The sequence below is a fragment of the Mastigoproctus giganteus genome, chromosome 5 (genome assembly GCF_048544385.1).
Source record: "Mastigoproctus giganteus isolate SK-2022 chromosome 5, ASM4854438v1, whole genome shotgun sequence".
In the NCBI taxonomy this organism is placed as follows: domain Eukaryota; kingdom Metazoa; phylum Arthropoda; class Arachnida; order Uropygi; family Thelyphonidae; genus Mastigoproctus; species Mastigoproctus giganteus.
In genome coordinates this window covers 187,545,132-187,564,916 of record NC_143579.1, presented here as the reverse complement: position 1 = coordinate 187,564,916, position 19,785 = coordinate 187,545,132, and the positions used below count along the sequence as shown (strand labels likewise).

At 39.2% G+C, this 19,785-nt stretch overlaps 1 protein-coding gene across 2 annotated transcripts in view; it reads left to right on the top strand.

The window, feature by feature from the left end:
- The window catches only part of LOC150085940 (putative RNA-binding protein 19), a 496,890-nt gene that overhangs the window by 267,383 nt on the left and 209,722 nt on the right, over positions 1–19,785 (top strand). For both annotated transcript variants that reach the window (XM_090374301.1, XM_090374300.1), the window contains one exon: positions 19,547–19,633. In XM_090374301.1, coding sequence (XP_090230427.1) covers positions 19,547–19,633 — 87 coding nt within the window. The remainder of the gene's footprint in view (positions 1–19,546; positions 19,634–19,785) is intronic.

Here is a 19,785-nt window from a genome sequence, read left to right as displayed (position 1 = left end):
TTATTAGTTAATAAATTATTAATTTCATTATTTTAAGCTTACAGTCCATTTCATTTTCTCAATTTTAATCCAGCTTTATCTCCATTACAAGAAAACTTATATTTTAAGGAAATAAACATTTTTATTTTTGCACAAAACTGGTAATTGTCTGCACTTAGGGTTTCATGACCATTATTCACTTTTTAACCAAGGGCTTCCCATAATCTGCCTTATCATGCATAAATCTCTAAGGAGTGTTATTAGTGTAAGTCCTGATAATTTGAAATCATCCATGCATTTTTCTTTTCTGCCACTGTCATCAGTTCTTTTGACATTGATTTTGGTGTATACTTGCAACATTATTTCCCATTTAGCATTTGTATTTTTAAACTGTTTGGTAAAGAGTGTAGACTATATTAGTCTTCCCTTAAAACAAAAACCCTTCACTTTTCCTTTAACATTAGTTATTTCTTTAAACAACATCCACATTAATATACTATATGATCACTGCTTGTCAGTATCTGATGAATTTTGAATGATAATCATAGTGAGAATATTTCTTTCCTGTGTAGCAACATGCTGGTATAGAAAGCAGTCATCCAGCAGATCCAGAAATCCCCTGCTACTACATGAATGACCAGCCCACAAGTTCTAGTCAGTCTGGAAAATTGAACTCTCCCATAATAAGACATTCTGATTTGTTGGCCTACTCTATTAACATAACATTAGTAGTGGCATATGATGCAAGAATGCAAGCTTATACAGCAACATCCAAAAAACACCTTCCCGTTTCCTTTCCCTCCAATAGTTTGTCTAGTTCTTCCTCAAATTAATTTAAGCTATCAACCTCCACAGCAACAGATCAAAGTTTGTTCCAGCAAACAACCACTCACTGGCTGAAGGCAAATTTCCACACATCTATTCTGCAACTATGCTTCCTCGACTTGATCTTATACACCCCCCCATGATCTGCCTGTGTAATCTGAGGAACAGAAAGAATCCTATCAGCACTGAGCTTGCTCAAACCATTCAAAGCCTTAAACATCAAAATCACATCACCCACTGAACCCTTTCTTGATCAGAGCATCCCTTTGTTCCCCTCATCAATCTGGTTGCCCTTCTCTGTACTCATTCCAGCAGCTTTACATCCTACCTAAAACAAGGCCTCCAGACCTATATGCAGTATACAGTAGAACGTCAATAATCCACACTAATTGGGACCAAGGATTTCTGATTTGTTCAGATTTTTGAACTTATCAAAAATACTGTTCTGGAGACTAAAAAAAAAGGTTTAGTAAGTTTAGAAATAAAGACACTAAGTTGTACTCACGTATTTTTATTTATAAGTAACAAAACAAATGGAACTTTTAGCCACAATAACACGTATGTAGGGGCTTAGAAGGGAACAGGCATTCTGTGCGTTATCAGACAGTCAGTCTATAACACTGATGGATCCAATATCTTTCTATTTCAGAAGATTTAGAAGTCCGGTTGGCTTGCTTCCCTAGAATTCACTCATGCACACCTTCCCGATGGTAAGCCCTGTTGCGTCACTTTGATGGCAATGAACGTGTAGAGCGGTTCTCTTCAAGACGCCTGGTCAGCGTGAAGAGATAAAGACCAAACCCTTCAGCACATCACAACACGATGAAACAAATGGTCCTCTGTCCCCAGTGGCTTTCACCCCCCCCTTACTGCAGCGAGAGGATCGGAGTGAAAGAACAGAGTGCTGAGGATCTCTGGGTATGACCAGACAAGTTCAGTTTCCATGCAGGCTGCCTTGCACAGAAACTGAATTTGGGCTGTTACAATGGAAGTTCACTCATCTGCGAAGATAGGGTATTAGAGCTTGAAAAGGAATTAGAAAATGTGAATTGAAATATCATCGGTTTGGCTGAAAAAGAAGAAATGAATCACTTATAAGTTTATCAAGTGGAAATCTGCTATACATCAATGGAAACAGTGCAAAGAGCAAAGGTGGAGTTGGCTTTCTGGTGGAGTTGGCTTTCTGGTCCATAAAGATATAAAAAACATTTTGGAATTCAAAAATACATCATCAAGGGTGTCAAGACTACTTCTCAGGACTCCTAAGAGGTACAAGCTAATGATTTATGCATCAACATCAAGCCATAATGATGAAGAAATGTACACCAAAATTCAGAGACTTCTAGATAAGCAGAAAACCCACTACACTATCATTATGAGGGAATTCAATGCTCATGTTGGAGAAAGACAAAGCAGCACAGAAGGGGAACTATAGGAAATTTTGGAATTGGTGAAAGAAATGAAAGACATATACACAAGAAAAGTAGAACAAGCATTAAGGGAAAACAAAGGACTTAAATCAGCAGCTATGAGCAGTAATACAGAAAGACAAACGATACTGAAACTGAAGAATAGCAATGGTGTACTTATAAAATAGCAGAGAAAGCATAATTCAAATAGCAGAAGACTACTATAAAGACTTATATAAGGAGCAAGGGAATGATGCCAGCAGTGGGGAAGATGGATCACAAATTTGCAACACATATGACATACCCGCTATCCCTCCTGATGAGGTAGAACATGCATTGAAGAAAATGAAGAATCAGAAAGCTCCAGGTGAAGATGAAGTTACTGTAGAGTTGTTAAAATTGGGAGAAAGAGACATAACACAGAAACTGACAAGACTGTTCACAAAATATATTAGGAAAGGCACAACGCCTAAAGAGTGGAATCATGCAATCATAGTTTTGCTGTATAAGAAAGGAGATAAATCAGAAATTGTAAATCGTAGACCAATTAGCTTGTTATCCCACATCTACAAGTTGTTCACAAGGGTCATTACTAACAGATTAGAAAGAATACTTGATGAGAATCGATCGAAATAGCAAGCTGATTTTAAGACAAGATTCTCACCTAGGGATCACCGTCAGCTAATGGAGAAAGCAAATGAATAAAAAACACCATTATGCCTGGCACTTGTGGATTATGAAAAGGCATTGGACTCCATACAGCATAAAGCAATGTTTAGTGCACTGGAAAGACAAGGTGTGTGGGGGGGTGGATAATATTATTTTGTGGGGAATAGAATGTGTTCTTTATTTATTATTAATTATGTTTTTTCGTAATTAATAATTCTCGTTAATCTTTCAGACCCACCTCTCTTAACTTTGTATTTCCCCGTTTATTTTCCCCATAATTTACACCCTCCCACATTAACACCTGACTTGTATATTGCACAGAAGATCACAGATTCTGGGGGAATAGAAGTTCGTGTATGTCTCCTCTGGACTGGCTGAGTATTCAGAATGACTCATACTACACTTGATCAACATATACAATATTGTTTATTCACAATATATACATTAAAAGAATATATCATACATCATCATTTGGGGATTATGTTAATTAATAGCATTATATGTGTGCTAAGATGTAATGATAATCACAACTCATATATCATGTCTCTTCATGTCTTTCTGCCTTTTCTTCTTCTGATTTAGTTTACATCTCATAACATTCTCTTGTCTTCTAACAATTTAACTTCCTAACTGGGATTACAGCAGTGAGCATAACACCTATATGTGTATTTTCCTAGATTTATAAATCCCCGCTATAATCTTTCTTTAATTATCCCTTCCAAAATAATTACATGTGCATAGAACATAGTCTCAACTTAAAACACATTAGTCTCGAGTACATACATCTAAATCTTCCTTGCTTAATAAACTTATCTTTATGATGACATATATCTATATCTTATGAACTTTTTCCTTCCTTTTATGCTAAACAATACTAAATCTACTATCAACTAAATAAAGACATTTCCTAAAGTCCTTTCCCTCAATTCAAGCTTAAAACTATTATCTGGTACTTACATAACAGCTTAGGGGGATCACGCTTTACACAACCTTTTTCTCAGCTCAGGGGCGGCCATCATCATCAATGTAGGGCATCATCAGACTACTACTGGAATTAGTCATCGGCTAAGGAACTGCTGCACATCTACAGGAATTCTCCTTCGTTCAGGAACTCACTCTTTTCTCCATAAATGGGTTGCTCTGGCCCGCTTTGGGCGTCTGATCAGCTCGACGATACTGGGGTGCATAATAAAATTATCACGACTCTCCTTACTGCTTTATCGAGAAGCTAGACTGTATAAATCTTCCTTATCTTTCTATACTGAGACTTTTCAATCCTTATCACTCAGCTCCAGCATATGTGTTTCTATCTTTCATTGGGCATCTCCTTCCTATTTCTACGTTGCGGCTGACCTCTCCCAGAACTTGCTTAACGAATTGTCTTTGCGACAAACTGCTTCAATTTCCACTACCACATTCCAGCGATTCTCCCGGCACTTCTCGGGATTTCTTTCCGGCCGCACATCACTCAGGCCCACCCACAGGAACTCTCAAAAACTTCCAAAAACTGCCCAAACTGTCAAAAAACTGGAAACTCGCTCCCTCTCTCTTCTGTTGCATCTCCTTTTGTTCCAGCCACCCCCTACTATTCTGATCCAATCGCAGTTTGTTCTTCATCATCTCTATATTCTCATTTGCTCTCTCCCACTTCCTCCGTTTTCTTGGCCCTTCCCTTTCCTGGGGAAACATCCGAGTTCTCGAAATTTCTAGAAGCTTCAATAAACTTCCGTAAGTCTAGAAATTTCTAGATATTTCTTTGTGATCATTCCGATTCACTTACCGCTATTAGTCCACTCTGTTTTTTCTCTACCGCTCCTTAAAATCAGTAAGTGCTCAAGGAGTCGGTTAGTTTTATCTAGCAGCTAGCCATTTCTACATGGTGTATGCAGCATCCAGGGTTCCCTCCACCCTCTTAGTCTTTAAAATTCTTCCTCTCCACAAGGGGGAGTCGGTTCCCTTGTTCTTTTCTTCCAAAGAGCTGCCCACTTTCTGTTTATAGCGACTTGAACTGGCCTTACGGTGCTCCCATTGTACTTTTGTGCCCTGTCCAGCTACCCCCCATTGTTACGCTAATCCTCCCCTACTTAACTGTACGGTACAGAGCGATCGCAATCTAAGCTGAAAATCATCCTATGTGAATAATATTATTTAATATATACATATATTTTCTTGTTATGTTATAATATTTATAACATAACATTCCCTAGGATAAGTGTAAGAATTTGGTTCTTACAAAGGCATAGACATCCTATACATTATGATTTTGAAAAAAATAGATGAGAACGCTACCATCTTTATTAGACTAGATAAAGATAATAGCAAATTTAAAATTGAGAAAGGACAAGGAGAAACAATATCTTTGAAGTTGTTTACTGCTACCCTTGAGGAAGCTTTCCAAAGATTAGACTGGTTGCTGAAAGGGGTCAGTGTGAATGGAGAGTACCTACACTATTTACGATTTGCAGATGACATTATTATTATTATTATCTATACTGTTATCATAAGCCATGATCCCAAATAATTAGAGAAAAATCTTAATCAGTTTTGTAGAGTTAGTACGGATTTCGGACTAAAAATGAATATGACTAAAACAAAAAGTAATAATGAACAAGTATGCCACAGAATGGATATAATCATTGAAGGAGTAGTAATTGAAAAGGTGGGTTCATATACTTATGTGGGACAAGTCATTAGCTTTAATAATGATAAATGGCTGGAAGTCAAGAGAGTTATAAATTTCGGATGGATAGCATTTGGGAAATATAGTCACATACTGAGGAGCAATATCCCAATTTGTCCGAAATGTAAAATAATGAACCAATATATACTCCCCACCATGACTTATGGAAGTGAAACGTCAGCACTCAGCAAAAGAATGGAAGAGAAGCTGAAAACTACACAGCGAAGAGCGGAACAAATTATATTAGGAATCAGACTTTTAGATAAGAAGAGAAACACGTGTATTAGGCAGAAAACTCAAGTAAAGGACGTTATTATCAAAACCAAAGAACTGAAATGGTCTTGGGCAGGACACATAGCTCGAATATATGATACAGATGGACTAAGAAAATAACAGAATGGTACCCAAGAGGAGCCAAAAGAAAACCTGGAAGGCAACAACGGAGATGGACAGATGAAATTTGCAAGTTAGTAAATGGATGGCCATTGCACAAAACAGAAGGAACTGGAAAGTTTCTGGAGAGGCCTTCATCCTGCAGTGAATTGAAAATGGCTGATGATGGTGATGAACACATATGTATAGGCCTTTAATGAAAGTAATTACTTATTTGCAGTGTCTTGTTTCTAGTATATTTTTAAAACATCTTTCTTTCTTTATTGTTTACTGGGCTTGGTAACCTTTCGGCACCAGCAGCCTGTGTTCAGTTGCCATCAGGACACACAACCTGCAAAGTTCACAGGTACATTTAGATTATAGGCACGACTGTTACATCTTATTTGGACTCGTGATCAAATTAGATGTAATAATCAGTTTTGCATTTACTTTGTTTTAGTGCAGAATGTTGATAACCATAACATTTTTAGAAACAAAAAAAAAAAAAAGAAGAAGAAGAAGAAATTAAACAATAGAAATGAAAAACTGAAAATGATAATTCATAGACAGGCAGTATTTTAGATTATTTGTTAAAAGTCTCTGCAGGCTGTAAAAAAAACTCAGCCCACATCTGACTTTGGGACTTGAAGGCTTCTGTTTACCTAACCTTCATCTCTACTTTCAGCTCTATGCTTTTCATAACAGTTATGTGCCCTCTTCATTTCCTTCATTGTATGTGTCCTTCTCCTTTCCTGCAGTGCCAAAAAAATTTTAAATAGCAAATATGACCATGTAGAAAACCTGGATGAATTTGTGGATTAGTTTGAATAAAGAGGCAACATACAGAAAAAGCATTTGTTTTAGCCTGGCACTACAGTATGTACAACATAAACAAATTCTAGATAGAAGAATGTTTTATAGGTTAATTGAATTCCAAAACTGTCATAAAAAGTGATATTTTATGTTAAATTAAAAATTAAAAATAAAACAGATAGATCATTTTTGACCTGATTTCACTTTTATAGGGTTCAGCCATTACCACTTAGCGTCGTATGTGCTTTCTGTTCTCTTGCTGTGTGAATTCCTGTCCCTCAGGAAAAAAAACAATAGGCATTCAATTAGCAATGCAACTGGAAGTAATTGATTAGAAGTGCAAAAAGGATAGGTGGAATAGGACCAGGATATTTCTGCCAAGGGCAAAAGTTGATGATGTTGTGCAGATATCATCTTTTAAGATAACAAAATGTGATATTCTTGTACACATTGGCACTAATGACATTAAGTGTTCCAGTCTCCGGTCAACCTTGCCCCATCTCTTTCATTTTTTGTACCGCCTGCAGAGATTGTTTTAACAAATAAGTTATTACTGCCTGTCTGTGAATTATCATTTTCAGTTTTTCATTTCTATTGTTTAATTTCTTTTTTTTTTTTTTTTTTTTTTGTTTCTAAAAATGTTATGGTTATCAACATTCTGTACTAAAGACTGCTAGCTTTTGAGGTTATGATGAATGCCATGGCGATATCCAATCTTCCTTACATTTTGAGTGTACGGCTCGAAAATGGTATTCGCAGGCCCGTCCGCTAGTTAGTACACCGGACTGAACCTATTGATAACTCTTTAGGAGGCTTCCAGATCAGCTAGTGTTTAATCTTGCTACCTCTACTCTGCCAGATAGTGACTGGAGGGAGTCCGAGTAGTTTGTATGCTGGGGGGGGGTTATTGTTGAGTCCACATTATGTCAAGGAGGATCTGGCTATATTCTTACCATGTGTACACCATGTCCAAAAATTTCATTACTTCATACAGCATCTCCCTCCCACTTTTCTTACTATTGAATACACCATGAATTATCAAACTAATAGGCTTTTGTGCAAAAAGATCTAAACCTCCCAAACACTTCCTAGTTCATTTCACAAATATACATGGTCTCAATTCTAATCTCAACGATGTCAATTTCCACTTGCAGTCTGCCAAACCCCATGTACTTTTTCTGACTGAATCTCAGTTATCAGTTGATTCAACTACTGTTTATCTCAGTTGCCCAAATTATTTGCTGTATGATTCCTTTCACCTCAAAGGTGGTACTTGTGCACATGTCTGTTCTGATATTCCCTGTCAGAGACTTGGTAATTTGAAATCTCCTCTTTTTGATCTTCTCTGGCTTAAAATCTCTCTACCTCATTGTGTCAAATTCATCTGTTGTCTCTACCGTTCTCTCAACTCCACTAATCACTTGGAGCTCTTTGACTTCCTCTCTTTGTGCCGACCGGGCTAGCCAGGTGGGTAAAGTGCCTACCTGGCAACCCAAAGGTCGCGGGTTCGAATCCCGCCTCGGGCTTGGATCAAAGTACTGCAAAAACCTTGGGAGGTGCACTATGGCCACAGAAGCTGATGCGCCAACAACTACCAAAAAAAAAAAAAAAACTTCCTCTCTTTGCAACTTGACTTTCTCCAGTCCAACTTTCCTAACAGTGAGGTAATTTTCCTTGGTGATTTTAATGTTCACAACTCCAGCTGGCTTCCATTTTCTAGTCACACCGACCCAGATGCTGAGGCTTTTGCGATTACTAATGACCTTGCACAGATTGTTCATTTACCTACAAGAATACTGGACAATTTTAACCATACAGTCAAGACGCTTGATCTTTTTCTCACAAACAACCCTTCTAAGTACACGGTCGAAGTGAGAGGTCCTTAAGGCACCTCATATCACAACTTGGTGATTGTCTCTTCTCCAATGGAGCCTTTATCATATGGCTATTCCCAACCTCGTATTGTTTGGCCTTACAAGAATGCAAAATGAGATGACCTATGAGATTTCTTTTCCTTGGTCGGATTACTGTTTCAAAACTTCTGATGTCAACGTTTGCTCAGATCGTGTCAGTGAAATTATTCTTGTAGGAATGGAATCCTTTATCCCGCACTCCACTTTAAAATCTCGTCCTTTATCTAAACCTTGGTTTTCCAATAAATGTGCTACAGCTGTTCAAGAAAAGAACTTTGCATATCGTAATTGGCTTGTTTCCAATCATTCAGTTTCATTTTCTGCTTACACCAAAGCTCACAACAATTGTAAAGCAGTTATTAATCAGTCCAAACTAGATTTTGAACAGGCTAACAGTAGAAAACCTTTTTCTTGCCCTAATGGTAGCCGAGCATTCTGGTCTCTTACCAAAGCTATTGGCTGCAACTTTTGCCCATCTCTGCTCCCACCTCTGTCAAAACCAGATGGTTCTGTTGTCACTTCAGCCAAGGATAAAGCCGACCTGCTAGCATCTCATTTTTCTTCTAACTCATGTATTAATGATATTGGTAAAACACCTCCCACCATTCCCAACATGCTCCATTCAATGCCTCCTGTGGTCTTCCGTCAAAAAAATGTTAGAAGGATTTTGACGAATCTTGATACAAAGAAAGTTCCAGGTCCTTATTGTATTTCTCCACTTGTTCTCAAAACTTGTGCTCCTGAACTTACTCCTGTTCTTTGCCGCCTTTTTTCACTTTCTTATTCCAAAGGTGTTTTTCCTTCTGCTTGGAAATTTGCTCACATCCAGCCAGTTCCTAAAAAGGGTGACAAATACCTCTCATTCAAATGAAATGAATTAACCGCCAACTCTTAAATTACCTAGAAACCTTCCATCTGATCAACAATCTCCAGTATAGATTCCGTCAGTGTCGATCCACTGGTGATATTCTGGCTTATCATTTATGGAAAAATTCAATGGAAAAGTTCAGTCAAACACAAGCAGTTGCTCTTGACATCTCAAAAGCTTTCAATCGTGTTTGGCATAAAGGTCTTCTAAACAAGCTTCCATCTTATTGTTTGCCAACTGTTTTTTATAAGTAGTTATCCAGTTTTCTCTCTGATTGCTCACTGAGGGTGATGGCTCTCTGTCTTCTAACTTCTCCACTAATGCTGGTTTTCCCCCCTCTTTTCCTCTTGTATATTAATGACCTTCTTCCATTGACTGGAAATCCTATCCATAGTTTTGCGATGATAGCACATTGCATTCAACTTCTCGAATATCCGCTACCAATTCCTTAAATGCCAATCTCCAGGTAATTCTTCAGTGGGGCAAGGATAATGTAGTTGATTTCAATCCTTCTAAAACTCAGTCTTATCTTATATCTCACAAAAAGGATTTTTTTGCTCCTATGCTTATCTTTGGTGACACTTTGATTTCTAGGCAAAATGATATCTCTCTTTTCGGGATTACCCTGACTTCTAATCTCTCTTGGCACAAGCACATTACAAATATTGCTTCCTCTGCATCTAAGAAACTTGGTTTTCTCTTTCATTCTCGGTGTTACTTTTCTTCCAAACAGCTGTTCACTCTGTACACATCGCAAATCTGCCCTACCATGGAATATTGTTCCCACATCTGGGGCGGTGCCACCAAAACCTCTCTCAGGCTTCTAGATTCCATTCAGAAGAGGGCAGTTAGGTTAATTAATGACTCCTCTGTAACAGAGTCTCTCCCCTCTCTGTCTCGTAGATGTACTGTTTCTTCTGCATGCCTTTTCTACAGATACTTCCATGAGCACTGTTCTGAATTGGCTTCTATAATTCCTGCTCTCTCTTTCAAAGCAGTCCGAACATGTGCCGCCAACATACATTTATTGTCCAACTTCAAACTCACAGAACCAACTTTTCATCTTCCTCATTTATTCATTCAATTACCGTTTTCTGGAACAACCTTCCTTCATACATATTTCCTGAAAATTACAGTCTAAAGAAGTTCAAATCTAATGTCAACAAATATCTCCTTTCGTCTTCTCAACCTCCGACCCAAGCATGGTACTAAGTGCTATAGGTTCTAATACCTCTCGCGTTTGGGGGTTTCATAAAAAAAAAAGAAAAAAATGTAGATCTGCGGACTTACTTAACAAGTAGAAGTCAATTTAAAAAAAGTCGCAAGTTAGGTTTAAATTTGAAAGTGTCTGCAATTCTGCGCAAACATGATAGGAGGGAGGATATGATGAGAGCCTTGTCAATAAAGTCTGCCCTGGAGAGATTGTGCAATTCTCGTTGGGTAGAACTTTTCTCACTGTGGTGTGTGCTTGTTAACAGGAGACACTGCTTCTACAAGAATAGGATACACTATAATAGAAAGGGTGCAAGAATATTTGCTGATGCTATCGAGGCAACATTAGTTGGATCGGAAAATTGCTAGCTTCGGGGGATTCACAGACTAATATATTAACAGTAATTGCAGGCAGAGGTGGAAGTAATTCTTAGAAGAATGATGATATCCAGCTCAGGATCCTGGGTGTGCCAAGCCCGTACTCACCAGATATGAGCCCCTGGGGTTCTGGGAGTCATCATGGAAGAAGTAAATACATGGGCTGTGTTAGGGTAACTTCAAGTAAGAACAAGTGTATGTATATTTGCATCTACACCAATGCTATTAGTATAGTAAATAAATTTGATTAATTTTAAGTGTCATCAAGACAAGTTTATTAAAGGTGTGCTCTGTTAATGCTTTTATACTCGACTCGTCTGGTAAAATTACGTGAATTTGTTTTCTGCCTGGAAAGTTTGACTTGGAACATTAGGCCTACACTGCCAATGTGCCATTATGCAAAATCAAACAAACAACCAATCTGTCTTTAAAGCAGGCATGTCAAACTGGCTGGCCATGTGCAATTCCCAAGAGTTGTTAACTTTCACAACTTACTTGTGTTAGAGCTATACGAGGGGATATCAAAAAGTTTGTACCCCGACCTAGATAAAACATCTGTAGGAAGATTCTGTTTTTAAAATATAACTTTTATACATATTCAATAACTAACATGTGAAATTTCATTCCCGTAGGTGATCATACACCAGAGGTGGAACCTGGAATCTGAGAAAGGACACTATGCTTGACAAAGTGGAGTATCAAGCAGTGATAAAGTTCCTGCATTTCCAGGGCAAGAAAGCTCAGGAAATTGATGAAGAAATGAAAGCTGTATATGGGCAGAATTGTCCATCCTATGACACTAAAAACGTGGAAATCCGGAGTTTCAGTGCACTCATACAAGTGTTTTTGACAAGCCAAGAGAAGGAAGGCCATCGACATCCACAGACAGTGAGATGGTTGCAATGGTTGAGTAACTTATCTGGTGCCGAATGACAGACATGTGACAATTCATTTCATTGCAGATGCAGTGAGATTAGTTATGGGTCTGCCCACAGAATTTTGCATGACCATCTGCACGTCTAAGGTCATGCAATCTAATCATTTTGCACGATGGGTTCCAAGATTGCTGATTGCTTTGAAGAAGCAATGTCGAATGCAGTGTTCTCACCAACTGTTGGATTTGTGTAATGCAGATGTTGAGAACTTTTTTGATCGGTTGGTGTCAAATGACAAATGCTGACTGTACCAGTATGATCTGGAGACTAAAGACATGTCAAAGCAGTGGAAGCACGCCTCCTCCCCACCTCCGAAAAAGGCAAAGACCACTCCATCTGCAAAGAAGGTGATGTTTGCATGTTTTGGGACAGACAAAGGGTTACCCTGACAGATGGTTACCCTGATGTGGAACCTCATGGTTCCACACTTCAGAGAGAATACTACAGAAATCTTTTGAAAAAGTTATGCGATGCTTTGATGGTGAAAAGGCATGGAACCAAAGGTGTCCTTCTGCTCTCAGAAAATGCACCACCTCACCAACTTTGTTGTCCAATGCAGCTTCGGAATACTGCAGCACCCACCCTATTCTCCTGACCTAGCACCATCAGACTTCTTGTTTCAAGAAATGAAGAAACCATTGCATGGATGCTGCTTTGATTCATCTCAGGAAGTCATCAATGAAGTGGAATTGCAGTTTCAGACAAAAAGTGCAGACTTCTATTATCAAGACATTAAACAAGTGATCCATAGATGGGAGAAATGTGTTACTATACATGGAGAGTACATAGAAAAGGATTAAAGTTCCTGTGAAGTTTCACCCTTTCTAGGGTTATTATTTCTGGTAAGGGTAACTTTTTGATACCCTCTCATATAATAATAGTATAGCATTAACAGAACCCAACTTAAGGAGAAAACTGATGTAAAATTTTTATAAAATTAAAAATTTATGCTTTTATCACTTCATACAGTGACCCTCCATAAACGTTGATCACTAGATTGCACTTTTTTTCACAATGTGAAATATGCAAAAATATTTAATGCATTTCTCTTAGTAATGCCACTGAACCCTCTAAATATTTTGGAGTTTAACATCCCTAGTGTTTTGGCAGCTCAACAGCTTGAGCTGCCACAAGTGCAGCACCATTTAAGTTTAGACAATAGTGAAGTATTTTTTAAAAAAGGGGAAGAAAAATTAAATATTGCTCTAGTGCCCGTTCCCCTGGATGTAGTTTTAAGTAGATAGGGACAGAGGGAATCTTGTTAATGCATTCATGCGTGTCGCTAAGTAGATAATGAGGCATGTGGTGGTATTTTTTTTTTTTCTTTTTTTGGGCATCATTCTCATGTTAGGCACATTACTGTTATTAATAGCCATGTGGTGCAAGGAAGCCTGAGGCTTTATGCTGCACCAGGCAAAAAAAAAAATTTCCGAGTTACCCTGAGAGAGAGAGAGAGAGAGAGAGTCAAAAGCAGAAAGGAATCACCAAGAAAGAGAAGAATGATGATATCCAGCTCAGGACCCTGGGGTAGCCACAAAATGTTGGATTTCAACTATACTATGTTGAAATCCATAGTATGCATAGTATACATAGTCACCTTGCTGTGTTAAAACCATGGTCATCCTCGGATGAATTCTAAAATATCCGTGCGTGCCTCGTAGCACTCTTACTGAGATGACTTTATTGTCTGAACATGTAAGTCTCATTTGCTTCATGAGGCTGGCTAAAATACCACACCAGATCCCGTGGTTTATTGTTATTGTTAGATACTAAAGGCCAACTATTTACGTCATCTTTAACTTGCCTCTTTAGATCCTGATTCAAATCATGATGGTACTTTTTCATCCTATGACAGGCATCTAGAGTATTTCACAAACCTGCAACCCGAGCATTTGGAAGGAACGCTCAGCCATCTTTAATACAAAGATCTGGCTTCCAAACTCCTTCAATGGTATTATACCTAGGTTCAACACCTAGGTATAATACCATTGCCTTTATGGCCAAGGCGATCCCCAACTGTGCTTACCACTGCATCATGTCTCCTTCACTGCAACCGAAGGTTGCAGCGAAGTGCAATGTGAGCAAGGAGACTCCACTTCCTGGTACCCAGCCCTACAATTCCTAGCAGATGTTTCCCCTCTAGATGTTCTTGAGAGGGTAGGTAGTGCATTTCACTCCCTACCCTCTCAATCTACCAATCTATTAGTCTATAAATCTTGTTTTCACAAGATTAATAGACTCACATCCAGACAGCATCCTCACCCCCATTACCCACCCAGTGATGTTGAGCTCGCACCTTGCTGGATGTAGCCAAACTCTGACCATCAAAGGTGGTGTGCAAAAGATGGCTCCAGTATCTCTTCATCAATGCTTTAGACTCTATTCTTTGTGCTCCATCTACCAACAGTTTCTTAGTGACATTCAGTTCTCTCTCTCTCTGGTGAAACAGGGAAGAGTTTAGACAGTTGGATTTCCCTGGTCCATGCCAGTTGTGAGTTGCCCGAAACAGCCATGCCAGGTAGGCCATTCGGCATGCTGCGCAGCTGAGGCCTGGACACTGGTCTGGGCTCAGCCTGTCCATCACTGGACAGTTTTGCCCCATCCCGGTGCAGTGCCATACCTGCTTCGGACCCCAGCCCTCAGAGCCAATCCTTGGCCTAAGGTTCTGGATCTGTCTTGCCGACTTTCCTTACCTACATTATTCTCAACTAAAGGCTGTTCAGCTTGGAGACCTACTATGGAATTGGGTACAGTCCAGCACGAAAATCACACTCTCCCTCGGATCAAAGGTAGATATTATTAGGATATCAGAGACGGGTCACACAGATATAAAGAATGCAGAATTGGAATTTGGAGAGTACAACGGGTACAGAAATGACAATAAGGGAGGAGGGGTTATGCATGCTGTTAGTTAAGAAACACAAAATCTAAGGCAGTGCAATGTTGAGTCAGTTGAGTGTGAAATAAGCACTGCAAAAGCAAAAATGAGGGTAGGAATGGGCTAATTAGTACAAGTTACTCTGATGGTACAATGAACAACTATACAGAGAAATAGTGGACCAGTAAATCACAATGTTTTTTAATGGTGCGATTTTAACTTCCTGTATATTGACCAGAACTTGTGGGTTGGTCACTCACACACTAACAAGACTTTTGTGGATTTACTGGATGATTGTTTTCTACAGCAGCATGTTCAAGAGATAAACAGAGGGAATAATGCTCTTCTCTTGATATGATTATCAGCAATGATTATTCATGCATTAAGAATTTACAGATAAAGGAATCACTAGGTGGCAGTGATCATAGTTTACTGATGTGGGATTTACTTGCAAATGTAACTACCATCATGGGTTAAAGGGAAGGGTTTTTGCTTTTGCAAAGGTGACTACAGTAGTCTCAGACAGTTTTTAAATTCTATACAAATGGCCCAACTGATGATGTTACCAACAGCCAATTCTAAATGGTAAGTATTCAAGGAATTAGTCTTGGAAGCTGCTAAGCTTTTCATAACTAACAATACTGTTCAAGGTTTAGGCCAAAATGGATGTCAGATGAACTAATGAGACTCGTGGCAGAGAAGAAAAATGCATAGGATGCATATAAATTATCAGGTGACACAGAAGTGTATGGAAGATATAAGGTGGTTGTTAAAGTCGCAAAGGCAGATTACAACAAATCTTTGGCAAAGGATGCAAAGAAAAATAGCAAAGACTTCTTTACTTTTATAAACTCTAGAGAAAAGTGGATGAATCAGATTGGTCAAATTGGTATTGATGGTTTGAATGTTGCTTATCCTGCTCAGATAGCTGACAAAATGAATGAGTATTTTGCATCTATATTCACACGTGTAGTTCTCTAGGGAAGTGGAGAACAGAAGATTCTGTTCTCCACTAATAATTGAGAGCAAAGTGGAGGAGAAATTATTGATATTAAACATAAGAAAAACCACGTGTGGTGGATGTGATCTATCGAGTTATATAAAAGGACTCGGGGAAGATCCTCACAGACTGAAGATGTGCAAATGTATCTCCAATTCACAAAGGGTGACATGAGTAATTACAAACCTGTTAGTTTAACTTTTGATCTGGGGAGAAATTGATGGAGTCTGGTTAAAGAAACATTGCACCATCATCTAGATATCAAAGTCACAAAGGAACTGGATACAAAAAATAATTTTGATATCATATACTTGGATTTCAGGAAAGTTATTGATACTGTTGCACATGGAAGACTACTATACAAATTGGAGTAGTGTAGCATTAAGGACAAGTTGCTGCAATGGATGAAAGGTTGATTGAGTGGGAGAAGACAAAGAGTGGTAATCGATGGAGACTGCTCCTCATGGTCTAATGTTATTAGTGGAGTCCCCCAGGGTTCTGTGTTGTGGCCCATTCTTGTTTTTTATACACCGATAAGCCAAAACATTATGACCACCTACCTAATATGATGTTGGTCCTAAAACAGCTCGTACCCAACAAGGCATGGATGCTACAAGATTTCTAAATGTGTCTTGTGGTATCTGTTACCAACACGTAACCAGCAGATCCTTTAACTCCTGTAAGCTCCATGGTTGAGACGCCAGTTCGGAGTTGCTCGAATACAAACCACAGATGCTTGATGGGATTGATGTCTGGGGAATTTGGAGGCCAGGGAAATACCTGGAAGTCTTCCTCATATTCCGCGAACCAGTCTTGAACAATCTGGGTGGTGTGACATCGCGCATTATCCTGCTGAAAGATGGCACCGCTAGAGGGGAAGACCATTGCCACGAAAGGGTGTACCTGGTCAGCAATGATGTTTAGGTAGGTGGTTGATGTCAGAGTGCCCGGCATAGAGATGACTGGACTCAGGGTATCCCAGCAGAACATTGCCCAAAACATGACACCACCACCACCACCACTGGCTTGTTTTCGTCCCACGGTGCATCCACTTCCCCAGGTAAATGATGCACACTTACCTGGCCGTCCACATGTGCAATAGGAAACCTAATGCATCGGACCAGATGACCTTCCAATCACTCAAGGTCCAGTTTCGATGCTTGCATGCCCTGGGTGCTGTCTCTGGTGAACCGTGGTTAGCATGGGCACTCGGAGCAGCCTGCAGCTATGCAGCCCCATTTTCAGTGGGTTCGATGTGCTGTGTGTTGTGACACATTACTACCATCACCGGCATTCCAATTACCAGCAAGTTGTGCCACATTCACCCTTCTGTTGCCACTTACCATCCGGGAGAGCCTTCACTCACCTCGTTGGCGGTTCGTGGGTTCCCCTCTTCGGAGCACTTTCAGTAGGTGCTAATCCCAGCTGACCATGAGCATCGCACCAGCTGTGCCATTTTGGATATGCTCGGACCCAGTTGTCTGGCCATTACAATTTAGCCTTTGTCAAACTCTCTTAAGTCCGCTGCCTTTTCCATCTGAAGAACAAGAGTAATACTGTTTAATAGAACTCAGAATCAGGTGTTTTTTATACTGTGTCCCAACCCGTGTACACGCCGTAGTTCACCTGCAGTTGCTTCAATTTGCATAACAACTTGCTGGTCATAATGTTTTGGCTCATCGGTGTATTTATCAATGATATTGATGAAAGTATATCGGGTTTAATGTCGAAGTTTGTAAATGATACATAGATTGGCAGGTTGTTAATGTCAGTATGTTACTGCAAAGGATCTAGAAAAGTTGGGCAGACGGGCTGAGAAGTGGCAAATGAAGTTTACCATTGACAAATGCAAATTACTGCAAATGGGTAGCAGTAACTCCAGAGAAATGTATGAACTGTGTGGTACTACACTCAGGGTAGTGGAAAATGAAAAAGTCCCAGGGGTAATTGTTCAGTCAGATGTGAAGTTTCTTGAGCACTGCAGACTGGCTGCCAGAGCAGGTCATGGGGGTCTTGTCAATGTTATATAGGAATTTTGCTAGCAGGGATAAGGAGATGATCATCCCCTTGTATAAGGTAATGGACAGCCCACCTTGAGAACTATGTACAGGTGTGGAGGCCTCATTTTTGGAAGGATGAAGAGTTGCAAGAACAAGTACAGAGAAGGGTAACGAGACTGGTGGTGGGGGGGGAGCAAAGTCGTACTCTTACGAAAAAAGGCATAAGTTTTACGAATTGCTGCATTTGGAGACTAGAAATTTCATTTGTCGAATAAATTGTTTAAATTTTTACTACTACTACCTACCCACTGGCTAAAGGCCAGTGGGTAGGTAGTAGTAGTAGTAATAGTGGCATGTGATGCAAGAAAGCAAGCTTATGCAGCATCAGCAAAAAAAAATTTACACAACAATTCTCTCTAAATGTTTGTCCAGTTCTTCCTTAAATTTATTTAACCTATCAACTTCGACAACGACAGATGGAAGTTTGTTTCAGCAATTAACCACCATAGACTAAAGGCAAATTTCCGCACATCTATTCTACGTGGCGCCTCCGTAGCCAGGTGGCAAGGAGCAGCAGTGCGTAGCACACGTTTCTTGATTAGACCGGGGTTCGAGCCCGTCACCATCAAATACGGAAGATGCGGAAATGCCAGGGAATGACCACCGCATATCCCGGAGCAATGTGGCCTTAGTTGCTAATGCTCCTAAAAACCAAATAACAACATCTATTCTACGTCTGTCTTTCCTCAATTTGAATTTATGCCCCCTTAGGTTAGTAATCTGAAAAGTGGAAGAATCCCATAAGAATTCAGTGTGCTCAACCCATTCAAGGCCTTATACACCTCAATCAGATCACCTCGCAGGTGCCCAGTCTCCAGCCGCTGCAATTTGCACAACTTAAGCCTCTTTTGGTAAGAGGATCCTTTTGTTCCCCTCACCAATCTTGTTGCCCTTCTCTGTACATGCTCAAGCAAATCTACGTCCTTCCTAAAATGAGACCTCCAGACCTGTATGCAGTACTTAAGGCGTGGCCTGACCATTGCCTTATACAGAGGGACAGTCACCTCCTTTTCCCTTCAGAAAAGGAGGTGTTGTACCTTTGTAAAGGTGATTGCTGGAACAAACTGCCATCTGCTGTTGTGGAAGTTGATAGCTTAAATAAATTCAAGGAAGAAGTGGGCAAACTTTTGGAGAGAATGGATGGGTTAAATGGGATTTTTTTTTCTCTTCTCTTTGCTGATGCTGTATACGCTTGCTTTCTTGCATCATATTCCTCTGTTAATGCCAATGCTAAGTGCATACAGTAGATGTTTATTATATTTGAATTACTTTAAAACTTTTTTTAAAACTCTTTTTGTTTAAAGTGATTAGTAATAAATTAGTCACTTTTGTGACTAATTTATAACTAATTGTTATTGTATGTCATCAGATTAATCCACCCACTGTTAATCTCTGCTGAATTAAATGCTTTCACCTCTGAATTCATCCATGATTGCCTCTTTTCTTCACATTTCATTCTCACCTATGTTACTACATTTTCTTGATTTAATTAATCTATAAAAATTATAATTTAATTTTATCACTAAATGAAAGATGAATTTCTTTGGTATTTTAGTTTCATCGTGTACCTTTGTACCTTGAATGGGCTCCGGTGGATGTTCTTTCTAATGCAGACCAAGAAGAGGGGGAAGAAGATAATCAGGTGAGCATCCATATAATACTCATATTTAAATAAATTAAATTTTGAATAATTTATTAACACTAAAATAAATTAAGTTAATTTCATTTGCAATTATGTTTTTGGATTAAATTTGGACTAATTTAATAATTACAAACTGCTATATATTGTTGTGA